Below are 18,672 nucleotides of genomic sequence, written 5' to 3'. Positions count from 1 at the left end.
GCCCTCCTCCAGCCCCATGCTATTCCAGTGAATTTTGCTTTCTCACAAGCTTGCTTTCTTTTCATCTTCCTCCTGAGATCCAGCCAAATATGCTCCTGGTAGGAATTGAAAAGCTTCCTTGGCTTTCTCCTCCCTTTGCTCCTTATTGTTCAGCTCCACCTGCCATCCCTCTCTCCCAGGGTCACCATCTGACCCTGAAGATCTTTAAACCCACATTTTGAATACATACTTCAAGCATTTCCATAATGGCTCTCTGTCTAATGACTGGAAAATCAAGTCTTTAAGAAATATATCATTCTGAAGACACTTCCAGTCTACTTAATATTTAAGCTAGAAAAGAAGTTACCGCTAAAGGTAAACAAAAATAAAAGAACAATTGCTTAGCAACATGACTGACTTTTCACCTAACTCTATAAACTGTCCCTGCAGAGTTGATGGCAGGTCTTTAATTTCTAATAATGGTGACGGGGAAGAATCTTTAATATCTAACAGTGTATGGTCCTGTTTTTTCCCAAGTGTTCTATGGCAACCAAGATATTATGACAATTGAGTGCAGGCAGGGGAAGGAGGAGAGGTTGCAAGACCTTCCAAATGCCTTTTTGCAAGTAGGAAACAGAGCCAGGTTGAGGACTTTGCTCAAACGGATCAGCCGAGGGTCATCCCATGATAGGTACTAATGAAAGGAGGAGTAAAGGTGATTCAGGGAAGATTTCGAAGAAAAATAATCACTGAGCTAAAGGACATTGGGAGAGATTATCTGGAACAGGGATCTGCAAACTACAGCCTTCGGGCTAAACCTGACCAGCCACCTGTGAGCTAAAAATGGTCTTTACATTTTTAAATGGTAGGAAAAAAATAAAAATAGGAATAATATTTTACAATACATGAAGATGATATGAAATTTTAATTTCAGTGTCCGTAAAGTTTTACTGGAACACAGCCACCCTCATTCATTTACTTCATATCTATGACTGCTTTCACTCTACAACAGCACAGTAGCTGCAATACAGACCCTATGGCCTACAAAGCCTAAAATATTTACTCTTTGGCCATTTACAGAAGTAGTTTGCAGGTTTCTGGTCCCTTTGGGAAACCACTTCTCTCAGGTGGTCTGGGTGGGATTGATGCCACTCCCACTTTGGGAGTGGGCTCTATTTGGTTTAAACCAATCAGTACCTTCCATTGCCTGCCCACAGTGATTGGTTCAGGTCTGGGTGTCTGACCTCTGAGTGTCCAATCATCTAGAACCCAGAAGCTGTGGCTGAGGCTGCTGGAATGGAGTTTCTCCCCTCTTCTGGAGGAGGGGTGGGAGATTGAGAAGGGCTGCATCCGTTGAGAGATGGAGCAGAGCCCGGCTGACTCTGGGACTCTCTTCAAGACTCTTCTGAAGCTGGCCCTACCACTTAATATTTTTTCTAATAAACTTTTAATTTTAGAACAATTTTAGATTTACAGGAAAACTGTGAAGACAGTACAGAGGATTCCTTTATACCTGGCACCTGGTTTCCCCTATGGTTAACATCTCAGATTAGTATGGTATATTTGTCACAACTAATGAACCAATATTGATCCATTATTATTATTATTATTGATCCATTATTATTAACTGAAGTCCGTACTTTACTGAGATTTCCTTCTTTTTTACCTAATGCCATTTTTCTCTTCCAGGGTCCCATCCAGGATCCCACATTACATTTAATTGTCATGTCTCCTTAATCTCCTCTTGACTGTGACAGCCTTTTAAACCAACGAATTCTTTTTATTGTTTAAGGTAAATTGGTTAAGGAATTGCTGTTGCTTGTAATTCACAAGATTGCCAACTGTCTTAGGCTGGATTCTCTAGAGAAGCAAAACCAGTGAAATGTGAGAAAGGGAGATAGAGAAAGAGAGAGAGAGCTTTATATCAAGGAAACGGCAGTTGTAGAGGCTGGAAAGTCTCAAGTCCATGGGTCAGGAGTCAAGCTGGAGGCTTCTCCTGACTCATGGAGCTGCAGGGGCTGACAAACTCAAGATTGGCAGGTAAGAGATAGGCTGCTGGCTCAAGTCCCAGGAACCAGAGATCAGATGATGATGAGCCAGGATCCAGAGCAAGCAAAAGCCAACAAGCTTTGCCAGAAATTCCATATATATTGGATGTAGGCCACATCCCCAAGAAAACTCCTTTGCAACTGTTTGGTTGCTCATAGCAAATCTCATCATTGAGGTGATCGCATTTTATCAGATCTCATCATGGAGGTGATTCCATCATTACATGACTGCCAAACTACATCATAACTGCCAAACCACTGAGAATCATGGCCCAGCCAAGGTGACACACCACCTTAACCATCACACAAACTGATAGAATTTTCTAGTTCAAATATATTGTTTTATAATAAGAAATCACAGTGTCCAAATGATTATCCCCATCACGCAACTAGTGTGAGAAATGCTGGGATCCTGGCCCAAGCGTTTTTCCTCTATGATTCCATGCCATCTTCATTACGTACTGAATTTTGAAGATCCGATAGTCACACTGTCACATGAACCAGTGACAAGGCTTTGATAGCCCTTAAGGGTCTTATGGGGAAATATGGGCTTTACCTAAATGCCTGATTCATGATAGTGAACTTTCTACATCAGCAATTTAAGGACAGAGAATTTTAAGTTACCAATTTGTGTACCAGCATCTTCCATAATGAACTACTGAATATAATGCTTTGGAAAAGGTCTGTTCAACCATCCATCCGTCTATCTATCCATTCACCCATCCATCCATGTATCCGTCCGTCCGTCCGTCCGTCTGTCCCTCCATCCATCCATCCACTCATACATACATACACAGAAATATTTATTCAATTATCTATTTCTTGAACACCTGTTATTGTCTATATAATATTCTAGACAGTGCAAACCAACTCCAGCTGATCTCTTTCATCTTCTGTATGGGCACAGTCATGAGTCTCCAGCAATTTTTGGATCCAAAGCAAATGGTAACATATTTAAATCCATGAATTCTTTTTCTTTTTTGTGGCTTTTAAGTAGAAATGAAGGCTTGGTATTATGGGACACTGAAGTTGAGGAATAAAAGAAGAACCAGCTGAGGAGATGAGAAGAAAGTTCTAGTGAGCTCGGAGCAAAAGAAGAGAGATGGTGTCATGGAAGCCTAGAACAGAACATCATCAAAAATGAACTGGGGATCTTTATACTGCAGCTTTATAAAATTCCACAAGATAATGAGCAGAATTTCTTCAAAATACTATGGACAATTAACTCTTTGAAAGTACAATGGGACTGTTTCTCCGTAGACTATTAGTAAGAGCAAGTTGCTATGTAATTTTCACCTCCCTAATAATTATTTGCACTTGCGTTCGGTGTTCCTTTGTGACTGGGCTGCCCCACCGCTATCATTTCCTGTCCCTCCGTCCCTCTCCTACAAAGGTGCAGGTTGGAGGTGGGGTGCAGCTGCAAACCCTGTGATCGGCAGATCTCCTCCGAGAACCCACCACAAAGAAGGGGGTAGGGTCGCAGCACTTTCACATTAAAAGTTCTACTTCTCTCGCAGATTTTCATGATGTTGCTCCTAGAACGCCCTTTAGAGATAGGCCATGGATGTCAGTGCTATGCAAGAACAGCTTTCAAACACACACCTGGCAGTTTATCTGCTCAAACCATCTGAGCACGCTTTACTCTCAAAAGGTGCTACCTCTTGCTTTGGCTTGACAACCAGCTGTGTCTGCCCAGGCTCACAGGGGTCACCTGGCCAACTGCCCTCACTCCTCCAGAGCCAGCTAGATGCCCAGTCTCCACTTTCTCTGGGTTCCCATTTAGTTATCCCGACACCTTCCCTGTTCTACTTCTGCCACCAAAATACTTGAGATCATAGGGGAAAAAACATCTCACCTGAGCTCTGGAAGGGAAACTAAAATACAAATAACTGCCCTCCTCTATTTTAAAGCTATATTCAATTTTCCAAATTACTTATCTGTCACCTGGATCTTCTCTCTGGCTCTGGCATTTCATTTTTAAAATGACATTTTTAATAACAACATATTTAAAAATTAAGAACTGATCATGCTGACTAAAGGTAGAAGTGATGACTCTGATACCCTGGGAATGAAGTGTTCTGCAAAGGGAAAATCTTTGTGGTGGTCAGTTTGATGCCAACTTGGCTAGACTACAGTGCCCAGTTATTTAATCAAACACTAACCTAAGTGTTGCTGTGAAGGTATTTTGTAATTGTGATTAAAATCCACAATCAGTTCACTTTAAGTAAGGGAGATGATTTTAGATAATCTGAGTGGGTCTGATCCAAACAATTGAAAGGCCTTAAGAGCAGAGTGGAGGCTTCTCCGATGGACTGCAGCTTCAGCTCATGACCAATAGTTCCAGCCTGACCTTCCTGTCACCTGCCCTACAGAATTTGGGCTTGCCTAGCCAGCTCTCACAATCACATAAGCCACTCCCTTAATACTTATCTCTTACTGATTCTGTTTCTCTGGTTGAACCTTGGTTAAAATAAGATAAGGTCAAAATCTTTCCAAAGTAAATACTTGTGATGGTTAAAGTTGTGTGTCAACTTGGCTGGGCCATGATTCTCAGTAGTTTGGCCGTTATGATGTAGTTTGGAAGTCATGTAATCATATAATCACCTCCATGATGAGATCTGCTATGAACAGCCAGTTAGTTGAAAGGGAGTTTCCTTGGGGGTGTGGCCCGCATCCAATATATATGAACCTTCAGGCAAAGCTTACTGGCTTTTGATCACCCTGTTTCCTGCATTTGGCTCATCATCATCTGACCTCCGGTTCTTTGGACTTGAGCCAGCAACCTGCCATCTTACCTGCCAATCTTGGGTTTGTCAGCCCCTGCAGCTATATGAGTCAGGAGAAGCCTCCAGCCTGATGCCTGACTCATGGACTTGGGACTTTCCAGCCTCTACAACTGTGTGAGCCATTTCCTTGATGTAAATCTCTCTCACTAAATATATATATATATATATACACACACACACACACACACACATGCTTCACTGATTTTGCTTCTCTAGTTTTTTTTTTAGGGAACTCAGCCTAAGACAGCACTAAAAGTATGAAGTGGTACACTGGAGAGACTGGGCTGATCTTTGGGTCCACAGCCATTTTTTTTAAATGATTTTTATTGTGCTTAAGCGAAAGTTTACAAATTGTCAGTCTCTCACATATAAACTTATATACACCTTACTACATACTCCCACTTACTCTCCCCCTAATGAGTCAGCACGCTCCCTCCTTCCAGTCTCTCCTTTCATGACCGTTTTGCCAATTTCTAACCCCCTCTACCCTCCCATCTCCCCTCCAGACAGGAGATGCCAACATAGTCTCAAGTGTCCACCTGATGCAAGTAGCTCACTCCTCCTCAGCATCTCTCTCCAACCCATTGTCCAGTCCAATTCATGTCTGATGAGTTGACTTCAGAAACGGTTCCTGTGGGCCAACAGAGGGTTTGGGGACCATGACCGCTGGGATTCTTCTTGTCTTAGACCATTAAGTCAGGTCTTTTTATGAGAATTTGGGGTCTGCATCCCACTGTTCTCCTGCTCCCTCAGGAGTTCTCTGTTGTGCTCCCTGTCAGGGCAGTCATCGGTTTTGGCTGGGCACCATCTAGTTCTTCTGGTCTCAGGATGATGTAGTCTCTAGTTCATGTGTCCCTTTCTGTCTCTTGGGCTCATAATTACCTTGTGACCTTGGTGTTCTTCATTCTTCTTTGATCCAGGTGGGTTGAGACTCATTGATGCATCTTAGATGGCCACTTTTTAGCGTTTAAGACCCCAGATGCCACACTTCAAACTGAGATGCAGAATGTTTTCTTAATAGAATTTATTTTGCCAATTGACTTAGATGTCCCCTGAAGCCATAGTCCCCAAACCCCCACCCTTGCTCCGCTGACCTTCAAAGCATTCAGTTTATTCAGGAAACTTCTTTGCTTTTGGCCCAGTCCAGTTGTGCACAGCCATTTTTTAAAGCCAGGATTTTAAACAGCTCCTTGTTCATAGATGGTTTTGACCATTTCACTCCACCGCTTCTGCCTCCGCCAACTGGACAGAGATCAATAGCTGAGCCATCAGAATCAGAGAAACTCTGCCCCAAAGGCACTTGTTATACTTAGATAGTGACAAATCATTTTAATTTGTGCTTTCCTTCACCAAGTTTGAACAAGACACACAAACTGTGTAAAGGCATTGAGGCTGAGACACATTTTGAGAAAGAAGTAGGTAGAAACCTTAAGTAAATAGAAGCCATAAAGAAGAGGAAAGGGAAAAGAGGATGAAGATGGGTGGGGCAGCAATAGAAGCAGAGTCCGAAAGAAACTAAGTCTCAAGACATGCTTAAGCTGATGTGACCTCAATCTGCCCTTGCTTGGTGAGATGATCCCTTCCTTGTGTATGCGGTTCTTCTGGTTAATTTCTCTTACATGAGGCAACCTGAGCAGAGTTTTGTTTTTGTAACCTGAAAGAGGGCATTCACATAATTGTTCCAGAATCTAATTTGCTGAGCTGGGGATGGAGACAGGAAAGGAAGTTCACCTTTTTTACTCATACTCACAGGGCCCTCTTCCAGGGTGGTCAACCTGTGCTCAGGAGGGCCTCACGATGGGCTTAACGCTTGCCGTCACTGTCTTGAAATTCTTAAGAATTTTGTCTTTGAACTTGTGTTTCATAAATGAAGTTCAACGGGCCAATGGAGCATGCACATGAGCAGAGGGGATTCGTGCAATTCACATGTCCACTGTTCCTGGCTGCCCCATTTGCATGTAGCATTCATGAACACGGGCTTCCAGTAGACCCACAATGCCTGAGGACTTCATTAAGACTCAGCCCGTCCGAGGTAAGCATATTATGTCTACAACTGAGTAAGCAGGGGTGCCCATGGCCCTGAGAGGCTACACCTTCCATTTGAACCACAACTTGCTTCGAATGGGAGAGAAGACAATGGCATTCTAAGAAACATGGATGACCAAGGAACCCTAGCAGGTCCTTTCTAAATCATGTTACTTCCCTGTATTGGCCAACCACTTACACTGAAAATGATGGCCTAGAAGGAAAGGGAAAGATAGGGCAACCACAGTTCCTTTTCCTTTCAGTTCTTCCTTTCTCACCAGTAAGCCAAAGGTAGAGCATGTTGGTAGAATGCGCACATATCAAAGAGAATACTAAAAACAGTTAAGTTAGCTCGTGCTGCGTTTCCACTCCTCCGGTTGGGATGAGATACATTATGCATGTATAAGCTATAAAATATGAGTTGTGTAATTTTGGTGATTCTGCATATGAGTTTAATGCTCTTATATTTGTATTTAAGGAGCCCTGATGGTGCAAACGGTTAAGCGCTCAGCTGCTAACTGAAATGTTGGTGGCTCAGACCCACCCAGAGGCTCTGTGGGAGAAAGGCCTGGCAATCTGCTGCTGTAAAGACTGCAGCCAAGAAAACCATATGGGGCAGGTCTACTCTGTCACATGAGTCACTATGAGTTGAAACTGACTCAGTGGCACCTAACAAGAACAGTATTTATATTTAAAATTGGCAAAATGGTAAAATTCCTGCTAATAATTTAAAATTTTAATTTGTCTTTACTTAGAATGGCATTAAATAGCAAGTAAAAAAACTATGACAAGTCAACAGAGAGACTTCAGATGAAAGGGGAGAGCTTTATATGTTAATACCTTTCTATACACCTTTATCTTCCTTCTTGAACCAGGGGCTGGCATTTTCATTTTGCAATAGGCCCGGCAAATTATGTAGTTGGCCCTGCGTACTCAACAGCATCCTTTAAGATACAACTCAAACCCATTTGAGAGTCTTTTCTGGCCCTTCCAGTCTGAACTGCTGTGGTCAAACACGGAGGCTCTTGACTCAGACTGCTCTGATGCCCATTGACACAAATGTCCATACAGCCATCTCTCACCGTCTTTGCAACTGAAGAGGCTGTTGCCCAGAAACTGACCATTGATAACAAGGCTTCACTGAAGCTTTGGGAGAAACTACAGGTCAAGGGCTTGGCAGAGAACTGCTGTTTCCCCAAGCCCTGGCGGACCACAGTAAGGCACTTCTGTCACTGCCTCTTCTCTTGCTCCCTTCCCCTCCTCCTCTTCTGCAGGAGTGTGGACAATAATGCAAAGACGCCTGTCACAAAGGTGATTTCATGTCCTCTTAAATTCAGCCAACTGACTTGGCAGCAGCCTCCACACCACCCACCCGGAGCTTGGCAAAGGCCAGGATTTCTGCCTGTGCCCCAGCCTTGGGCAAAGACATCAAAATTGCTCTCTGCAAGGGTTGGCTCATTCCAGAAAGAAGAGGGCCAAAGGCCCCTCAACAGGATCATGGGGTGGCTGCAGCCCCGAGCTACTATTTCAATTACAGGCTGTGATGGAAACCTGGTCCTCCAGGTGTTTCTCCTTTTCACAGGTTGGCTGTCTCTTTGTTTCCGAATGGTTTCTGTGACCCACCTCATGTACATCCCTAGGGGCTACATAAATACCCAGGACAAGAAAGAGCTGACCCCATGGAGTAGCTCACCTGCTGCCCAGAGTTTGGCCCAAATGGGCATGTCCCCAACTCTTTCCAGAAGTAAAGTGGCCCAAGGAACTTAGATAATTACAATCCCTTCAGACAACGTGGCCTGCTGGACAAATAAGCCAAGCGTTTCAAGGGGTTTGTCCTCGAGTGAGAGCCAGCTAAAGTCAACCAACAAAGTTTCAAGAGCAAACACACAGGGAAAATGCAACAGCCTCTGATGCAGAGAAGTCGACCCAGCACAGCTCCTGGTGCCATATGCCAAGTTAGATCTGAAATGATAGTGTCATTTCGGAGCCTTTGTGTTAAAAGCCCTTCCATCAACTCTGCAAACTTACCTTCCTGCTGGGAGCAGCCATTATTAACTCAGCGGATAGGTGCTTTGTCAGATTTGAAGGAAAACAAATCTGCTCCAGTGAAGAGAATAAACAGCCCCGAATGTTCAGCCTGGGAAGCGTTAGCGTTGACGCAGCATAATTACCGTTCATTTTGTGTAATGATACTATCACATTTACTTTGTTCCCCAATTCCAAAAGTACAAGATACCTCTTGACTGGATGGTCGGGATCTTAAGAAACTTCATTAACCAAAGGGCATTTGCTCTTGCCACAAGGGAGTTATTTGCATTTTATGCAGAACCCATTGTGTGCACTTGGAGATAGGTTTTATTTCAGAAGTCTTCATCTAAAACAAAAAATGAGGCAAACTGCCTCTTCTCTAACATAATGCCTGTTCTCAACTCTCTGGATATTTAAAACCTCACAAAGTACCTCAGCAAGCTGCCACCAACAGATCTATTTCTTTTATGAACACAACTGTTGATTTCCACAAAGACCTCCAGCATTTTATGACGAGAAACAAAGGGTAACAACGTGTGTAACCTCTTAGATCCTTTTGTCCTTTGTTGGGTGTTTATTAAAACTAGGCTTCATATAGTAAGAAATTAATTGTAGTCTGCTTCAAATATGAAAATATCATGAGGGATGCTGGTCGCAACCACAGTATCCACATCCAGTTTTACAACTTAACTCTTCCTGTTTTATTTTTTTGGAAAGTTTTCAAAACTATCTAGAAAAGTTTAAGGTAACTTATCCACAGAAACAGATAACGGGACGCATGCATGGAATAACAGTAAGATTCTAATGAAAGCACAGGATAAAAGTCAAGGAAAAAAATACCAGAAGAATCCCCTAGAACTACCAAATAATATTTAAAGGGAATCAATTGTTCTTTCCCTACTTGGGACATTTGAATTGGACTAGGTAAACCCATAAAGGGAATACTTTGGGTGTCACAGGAAGAATGAGGTAAACTTTGCTATTTCTAATTTCTACAAAGACAGAATCATATTGCATTGACTTGACTGTCTTCTGTTGCTGTTGATAAAAAGGAAGTTGGGGGTGTGGGCAACAAAAACTGCTTGTATTTCTTTAGATTATTCTTTTCTGGGGATAGATGAGTCAAAACTACATTTCACATTGACTGCTAAATTGATTGGCAGACAGGAATGGCTAAACTACTCCCAAGCTGGGCCAAGTCCATACTGGTGAACAACATGGAAGTTTCCACATCTCATTACTAATCCCTGGCTATTCAGGTTTCAGAATTGAAGTCTTCTGCATTAAGAAGATAGTGACTTAGTTTAATTGCCCACTGTGGGAATTGCTGGTAGGATAACAGAACTGTATGTTTTGTCCAATAAACACACAGGGCTATGTGAATATACAGGGTGAAAGGTAGCCAGAAAGCCAGTTAGCAGACAAAAAGAAAAAAAATAAAATAAAAACCACCCTTCATATAACCATCCCTCATATTTAGAACTTGAAAATTCAGGCCATGTGGTTTGGAAATGGCCCTCTAGTCTCCTCTCTGGCCCTCCTCCCCTCCCGCCCCAACCCCATCCCTAGCCCTAGACTCTCAACTTGGTTCATCATAATCACTTGGCCAGTTCAGGTTTTAATATTTATTTTGCTCATGCTTGAATTTTTCCTTCAATTTACAAAAACCAAAGTTCCAGGTTTATGAAGCACGTTACTTTAACTCTTCCGACCATCACCTCCCCCAGTCAAACAAACATGCTCTTGCTCCATTTAACTAAAAAAATGGAAAAAAGTAACACATAGTGCTCTCTAGTTTCTGACAATTAACCATATATCTTTAAAGAGGCTGAAAGAGACATTGCTCGGTTGAGAAGGACGATGAATGACCTCCGAATAGCGTGAGGCCGTGGCAATGGACTGCATCCTCCCATAACCTTCACCCCTACTCCCAATAGAATGAATGAATTCCTCCTTGGGGGGCTCCACTCTACCCAAAGCATAGTCTATTATTTTACTATCACTTCCACTACACTCTGAGATCCTTGAAGGTAGGACCTGGTCTGACTCATCTTGGTATCTTCGGAATTTGTTGTTCTTGTTAGATGCTGTTGAGTCGGCTCCAACTCATGCTAAACTTATATATAACAGAAACATTTCCTGGTCCTACACCATCTTCGTGATCATTGGTACGTTTGAGTCCATTGCTGTGGCTACTGTGTCAATCCATCTCACTGAGAATTTTCCTTGTTTTCGCTGACCTTCTACTTTACAAAACATGATGTTCTTTTCTAGTGATTGGTCTTTCCTGATGACATGTCCAAAGTCAGTCTAAGTCTCCCCATCCTTGCTTCTAAGGAGCATTTTCGTTGTAGTTATTCTAAGACTGATTTGTTTGTTCTTCTAGTAGTCTATAGTATATTCAATATTCTTTGCCAACACCACAGCTCAAATGTATCAGTTCTTCTGTCTTCCTTTGTCATTGTCCAACCTTCCCATGCATATGAGATGATTGAAAAGATCATGGCTTGGGTCAGGCGCACCTTAGTCATCAAAGTGACATCTTTGCTTTTGAAAACTTTAGACAGGTCTTTTGCAGCAGATTTGCCCAATGCAATCTGTCTTCTGATTTCTTGACTGCTGATTCCATGGACGTTGATTATTGATCCAAGTACAAAGAAATCATTGACAACTTCAATTTTTCCTACGTTTATCATTGTTGTTTACCAGTCCCGTTGTGAGGATTTTCATTTTCTTCATGTTGAGGTGTAATCCATACTAAAGGCTGTAGGTTTTGACCGGCAAGGATGTGTCAACTGCGTATCTCAGGTTGTAACTAAGTCTTCTTCCAACCTTTATGCTGTGTTCTTCTTCATACAGTTCAGCTTCTCAGATTATTTGCTCAGCATACAGATTGAATAAGTAAGGAGGAAGGATAGAACCCTGCAGCACACCTTCTTCAATTCTGAACCATGCAGTATCCTCTTGTTCTGTTCAAATGACTACCTCTTGATCCCTGTACAGGTTCCATATGGGTATGTTCTAGAATTTCTAGTCTTTGTAATGTTATCCATAATTTGTTATGATCCACACAGTTGAATGCCTTTGTGTTGTTGATATAAAACAGGTAAACATCTTTCTGGTATTCTCTGCTTTCAGCCAAGATTCATCTGAAATCAGCAATGATATCCTTCATTCCACATCCTCTTCTAATTTTAGCTTGAACTCTGGTAGTTCTCTATTGATGCGTGGGTGCAGTCATTTTTGAATCATCATCAGAATTTTGCTAGCATGTGATATTAATGATATTGTTTGATAATTTCTATATTCTATTTGGTCACCTTTCTTGGGATGGGCATGGATATGGATCTCTTCCAGTCGTTTGACCAGGTAGCTGTCTTCCAAATTTCCTGACATAAAGGGCTAAGTGCTTCCAGTGTTGCATTTGTTTGTTGAACCGTCTCAATTGGTATTACGTGAATTCCCGGAGTCTTGTTTTTCACCAATGCCTTCAGTGCATCTTGAACTTCTTCCTATAGTACCAGCGTTTCTTGATCAGATGATACCTCTTGAAATGGTTGAACATTGACCAATTCTTTTGGACTTGAATTTTTTCTTCAGTTCTTTCAGCTTGAGAAATGCCAAGTGTGTTCTTCTCTTTTGGTTTTCTAACTTCAAGTCTCTGCGTATTTCATAAAAAGAATTTAGCTTGTCTTCTTGAGCTGCCATTTGAAATCTTCTGTTCAGCTCTTTTACTTCATCATTTCTTCTATCTGCTTTAGCTACTCTGTGCTTAGGAGCAAGTTTCAGAGTCTCTTCTGATATCCATTTTGGTCTTTTCCTTCTTTCCTGTCTTTTTAATGACTTTTCACTTTCTTCATGTATGATGCCCTTGATGTCTTCCCACCATTCTTTTGGTCTTCAGTTATTAGTGTTTAGTGCATCAAATCTATGCTTAAGATAGTCTCTAAATTCAGGTGAGATGTGTTCAAGGTCATACTTTGGCCCTTGTGGACTTTTTTTGACTTTCTTCAGATATAATTCGAACTTGCACATGAGCAATATTGATGATCTATTCCATAGTCAGCCCCGGCTTTGTCTTGACTGGTGATACTGAGCTTCTCCATTGTTTCTTTCCTCAGATGTAGTTATTTTGATCCTTATGTATTCCACCTGGTGAGGTGCACATGTATAGTTGTTGTCAATTACATTGCTGAAAAAAATATTTCTGATGAATAGTAATTGGTCTTGCAGAATTCTACCATGGGATCTCTGGCTTCATTTCTATCACCAAGGCTGTATTTTCCAACTATTTATCCTTTTCTTGGTTTTAAACATTTCCATTCCAGTCACAAGCAATTATCAGTGCATCTTGATTGCACGTTCAGCTAATTTCAGATACCAGAAGGTTGTAAAAAAAAACAACTTCAATTTCTTCATGTTTGGCATTTGTGGTTGTTGTATAAGAACAAGAGTTGTATTAACTGGTCTTCCTTGCAGGCATATGATATTAGCCTATCACTGACCACGTTGCACTTAAGGATAGATCTCAAAATGTCCTTTTTAACTATGAATGCAATATCATCCCTCTTCAATTTGTTGTTCCAGGCATAGTAGGCCATATGATTTTTGGATTCAAAATGGCTGATACCAGTCATTTCGTCTCACTAACACCTAGAATATTGATCTTCAAGTGTTTCGTTTCATTTTTGACCACTTCTGACACTCCTTGTTTCATACTTCATACATTCCACGTTCCAATTACTAATGGATACTTACACTGCTGTTACGTCTCATTTTGAGTCATGGCACATCAGCAAATGAAGGTCCTGAAGGCTTTACTCCAACCAAGTGATTAAGGCTGACTCTACTTTGATGAGGCAGCTCTTCCCCAGTCACACCTTGAATGCCTTCCAAGCTGAGAGGTTCATTTTCCAACACTATATTGGACAATCCGTAGGGTTTTCATTGGCTAATTTTCCAGAACTAGATTGCAAGACCTTTCTTCCTAGTTTGTCTTAGTCTGGAAGCTCCACTGAAACCCTGCTGGTATTTGAAACACTGATGGGATGGCTTCTAGCATCACAGCACCATGCAAGCCACCATACTGCAATGAACTGACAGACAGATGGTGGCTTCAGCATTTGGTGATGCTCAATCAATGTTGGGTGGATGGGTGGGTGGGTGGATGGATGGATGGATGGATGGATGGATGGATGGATGGATGGATGGATGGATGGATGGATGGACGTGGCCAAGGATAGTTTTTAAAGAAGAACATGACCAAACAACCAGGCTGACCAGGTCTAGTTCTAAAGATGCTGAGTGGGGAGGCCATGTCAGGGACAGGTGAGGTAAACTGAGGTAGGGGTGGGGGATCAAAGATGTAGGCTTTGCATAGATTAAGTGCCACAATAGAGCCAAGAGAACTCAGGCTTTAGAGTCTGAAGATATGGGTGGAAACACTGCTTCTGACCAATCACAGGATGTGGAGACCTCAATTCCTGTGAAGATCAGCTTCTTTTGCATGAGGGAGATTGCTCTGTGAGGCTTAACTAACTCACAGGACAGTTGTCAAGATTAAGTGCAATCTTATGTTTTGCAAGGATTTTCTATATTTTAGTCCAGTGATATATAAATAGAGTCACTTTATGTTGTATTATTCAAACCAGAACACTTTTGAGAGTAAAAGGGGATGCTATCAGGAATTATGTCAGAACAATACCTATAAACCTTCCTGGGCAAACTTGGCTGTATGGTCACTGTATTCTGTAGTTCTCTCTCTCTAAAACTATATCTACAGCTATATGTATATGTTTATATCAGTATCTTATGAGTTTCTGGCTGGCACGAACAGTTAAGCTCTAGGCTAGCAACAAAAAAGCTGGTGGTTTGAACCCACTCAGAAGTACCTCAGTAGAAAGGCCTGGTGATCTGCTTCTGAAAGGTCACAGCCAAGAAAATCCTATGGAGTGCAGTTCTACTCCAACACACACACATGGGGTCTCCATGAGTTGGAATCAACTTGACAGCAACTTTTTTTTTTAATATCAATATCTATGTCTATAAAAACCAAACCAAACCCAATGCCGTCGAGTCGATTCCGACTCATAGCGACCCTATAGGACAGAGTAGAGGTGCCCCATATGGTTTCCAAGGAGCACCTGGTGGATTCGAACTGCTGACCCTTTGGTTAGCAGCCATAGCACTTAACCACTACGCCACCAGGGTTTCCATCTATGTCTATAAAAAAAAAATTTTTTTTATAGCTATATCTAATTTATATTTCTGCTTATGTCTACTTCTCCACCTACATGTCCACCTATTCTTTATTGATACTGGTGCTATTACAATCATCTCAGACTCCTACTTTCTCTCTTTCTCCTCATTTCTCTTTCCATCCAGTTCTCCCCCTCTTATCCATTTCTCACCAGAACACTCCTTTTCTGAGAATCTGTCCTGTCCTTGCAGTTTCCCTCTTCACCTCTGTCTCTCACCCTTCGTCTACTCTGTTCTCTCTCTTAACCAGTAACAATATGGAAATGAGACATTTTTATTTGTATCTGCCATTTTTCTTAAATAATATTCTCTGTTCCTTAAAAGGCTGTATTTTGTATTTTTCTAAGAATACCAACAAAAGTGGTATGCACCTTTCTTAATGGTGAATCTGGTATAGTTGAACAAGCAATGGATTAGGATTGGGTACACATGTGTGACTTAGGGAAAGCCACTTGATCAGTCTGAGTCTCAGTTTTCTTATCTGGAAAATGGGGATAATCATTCCAGCCTGGAAGCCAAATAAGTGAAGTCACTTCATTTTTGTTTCAGAGCAGCAAGTGTGGCTGTGCATTAGAATCACCTGGGGTGCTTTTGAAACTTCCTATTCCCAGGCCCCACCTCAGACCCAGGCATCAGTCATGGTTATTCCTCTTGTTAGTCCAATGTGCAACCAAGGTAGAGAACCACTAGTTTGGAGACTGTACAGTATTATTTGAATGTACACTAAGGTGTGTGCATTGATATCATTGATTTTCTTAACCTTATGGATCAGTGACTCTTTATAGAGAACAGGTTAACCAGCTGTACCCTAAATAATTGAGTGGGGGAAGGGGAAGATGAAATTTTAACATACTTTGAACTATGCTGGGCTCTGTTCTGAAAGACTCATGATGATAGAATTCTCTCATCATCTAGCTATTAGACTGTAACGTGGACCATGTGAAGCCCGGTTCCTCCCCTAGCTTTGCCCATCACTCAGAACTGGTTCTGCCTCCATCAAAAACAATTGTTTGATATAGCATCTTTTCATTCCTAATGACAAGATAAACCAAACCCAAAAGACTTCTTTCAAAGAGAATAATACGTAAAAGAGTGAAAAATTAAACACAAAGGTGTTAATTACTAACCACAGATTAATATTCAAATGATCCTTTGAACTTCTACGACTAATGAGTACAGATATATCCCAGACTGCAAACTCCAACTCCCCGGAAACTCTGGTAAACAGAGTATCTCAGTGTAATGGACATTGCTCAGTAGGTAAGAAAAAAAAAATTGGAATGATTCTCATTATTTATAAAACTCATTAATGATAAAGAGAGAACAATCAATTTTCAGAAGGAGTACAGTTCTTGACATCTTAAAACAGCATCTGTGTGAGGACTGTGAAAGCCTACTTTTCAAGTACAAAAAATAAAAACAACAGAATTGGAAAAGTGACAAATTGGTGATTTGGCTTTAAAACTTTGCTATTTAGCAATCAGTGCAGGTTTCTCTATGAAGTTGCTGATTTGCTCTTACACGTTTTAACAGCTAGCATTGGGTCAGTGAAAACGTTCAATTGACACCCAATCTGGCCCTTAAAAATGTCAATGACTCGAATGGAAATGCATGCAGATAGCCAGCTGGGGTTCCTGGTACCTCTAACCCGTCTGCCTTGATTTGGGTTTCTACTTATTGATTGAGTGGCCTGGACCTTACGCCAATCCAAACCCAACCAAGGGAAATGAGAAATCCATTTTAACCTGAGAAGTCCACCTTCATAATGTCATTATCCATGTCTTTTACAAATGACATTCTTTGGTAGAAATTTTTATCATTTGGAGTCAAAGCATCAAGGTCACCTCAACTTGGTCCATGACATAAATCTATAACCATGTTCAAGACAGATGCACAATATAATGTCAAAATATTATCTTTCGAGTAGCATAAGGGACTTGGGCCAACTGTATGAAATTAATGTTTCAAAATATGGAGTGTAAGCAAAATGGTTGGTCTTTCTTCCAGCCTGAGCTTTCTGGAAGATTCTGCTCCCACTGTCATTTGTATTGTAGTTTCTCTGTGTACAAGTTTGGGGAAGCCTCAAAGAGACAAAGGACCACTTCCCACAGACTCCCCAGGATGAGACATCTTCAAGGGCAGCTTGGATCTTCTGAGAATGGACCTAGGAGGCAAGACCCTCAGCAACACACTGTCTTTAGAAGAAGGGGCCCTCTCCCCTCTGTAGCAATTAGGGGAGGAGGAGAAATTTGGCCTTTAGAGGCTGGGAACTGCCACATGCTCACGTATATTTTTGCCCTGACTACTTAACCAGCCATCCTAACTGGATTTGGTCCAAAAGACCAAATCCCAAGAAATCAATCTTGGCAGATACTGCTATTTTTATAAAAAGAATCTGCCACCTCATGATGAGCCTCCATTCACTAATCAGCCCTTGGTCAGGTTGGCTGGAGCCTGGTGGTTGTCAAAGATCTTTTCCCCTGGCCTCCAATCAGGGCTCAGTTTTATTGGGCTAGAGTTAACCATGCTTATTGATTTCAAATCTATTTCACTACTTTCTCCTCATTAAGAATGTTTCAGTTAGGTTGGAGGAGAAAGCAGGGTGGACCCTGGCCATTTTGAGAATGGCAGTACAAGTGCTTTCCTCACACAACTGCAAAACCACCGCACCACAACAATCCAAAGCCTTAGCCACTGTTAGGGTGAGAAACTGCAAGACACATAATGCAGAAATCCTTTTAGCGGATTTGTCTAGTTACAGGTAAGCCAGTAACAGCTCCTGTCTTGATTATTTCTAGAAAACTTTCTAAATGATGCTCCTCCATCTTGAATTTTAGCTATTAGCCACAGTACAATGAATTTAACTGGCCTGCTATTTAATGGGCACTTTTGCTATGGGCCAGGATTACTGTGCCACCCAGTGACTTGTCACTCAAAGATGGAGCCTGCCCAGGAACAAGGGGAATGGGAAGCAATGCCACATCACACAATACAGAAGGTGTAGGAGGTCAAGACGCTTCAGTTAACGGCCTCGAAAGGCCTGCGAGTCCCTAATTTAGGTATGTTCGTTCTCCTAAGAGTCAAGGGTCAAAACATAGAGAGGTCCATATAGTCAAGGGTTTATGGTTCATGCCATCTGTTCAACCTACCTGATGAAGCAGTCTCGCCCATCTCGGCTTGCCGTCATCTCCCATCCATAGGGCGGCACCTGGTTCAAGGCCCAGGTTCCTGAGGGAGGTGGCCAGCCTGAAGACTTCGTCCTGTGGCTGGAAAAAAAAAAAAGCATCATTACATCTGACTCTCGAACATTTCCCCGAGATAAACTCCAGAAGGGGCACACGACTTGCTCCTCTAAATTGTGGACTGTATCCTCAACTGCTTAAATAAACAACTGCAAAGAATGCTTGTCAAGTATTTTCTAGAGGGCTGCCTTTCCAAGAACAAGGGGAAAGGGGAAATGACTCCATATTACAATTATAAAGATTATGTTAGGTAACTGCTAGGCATTTTCCTACATACACCTCGCTTACTTTTCCACAAAAGCCCTA

At 41.8% G+C, this 18,672-nt stretch overlaps 1 protein-coding gene across 1 annotated transcript in view; it reads right to left on the bottom strand.

The window, feature by feature from the left end:
* FRMPD4 (FERM and PDZ domain containing 4) overlaps positions 1 to 18,389 on the bottom strand; it is a 216,913-nt gene extending 198,524 nt beyond the window's left edge. Inside the window, exon 1 of the mRNA XM_064277969.1 lies at positions 18,274 to 18,389. Within this exon, the coding sequence (XP_064134039.1) occupies positions 18,274 to 18,311 (38 nt within the window). The 5' untranslated portion in view covers positions 18,312 to 18,389. The remainder of the gene's footprint in view (positions 1 to 18,273) is intronic.
* Between the last annotated feature and the right edge of the window lie 283 nt (positions 18,390 to 18,672).

Source organism: Loxodonta africana, chromosome X (assembly GCF_030014295.1).
Source record: "Loxodonta africana isolate mLoxAfr1 chromosome X, mLoxAfr1.hap2, whole genome shotgun sequence".
NCBI classification, from domain to species: Eukaryota; Metazoa; Chordata; class Mammalia; order Proboscidea; family Elephantidae; genus Loxodonta; species Loxodonta africana.
Note: the sequence above shows the minus strand (reverse complement) of the source record. Positions and strands in the feature narration are given on the sequence as shown.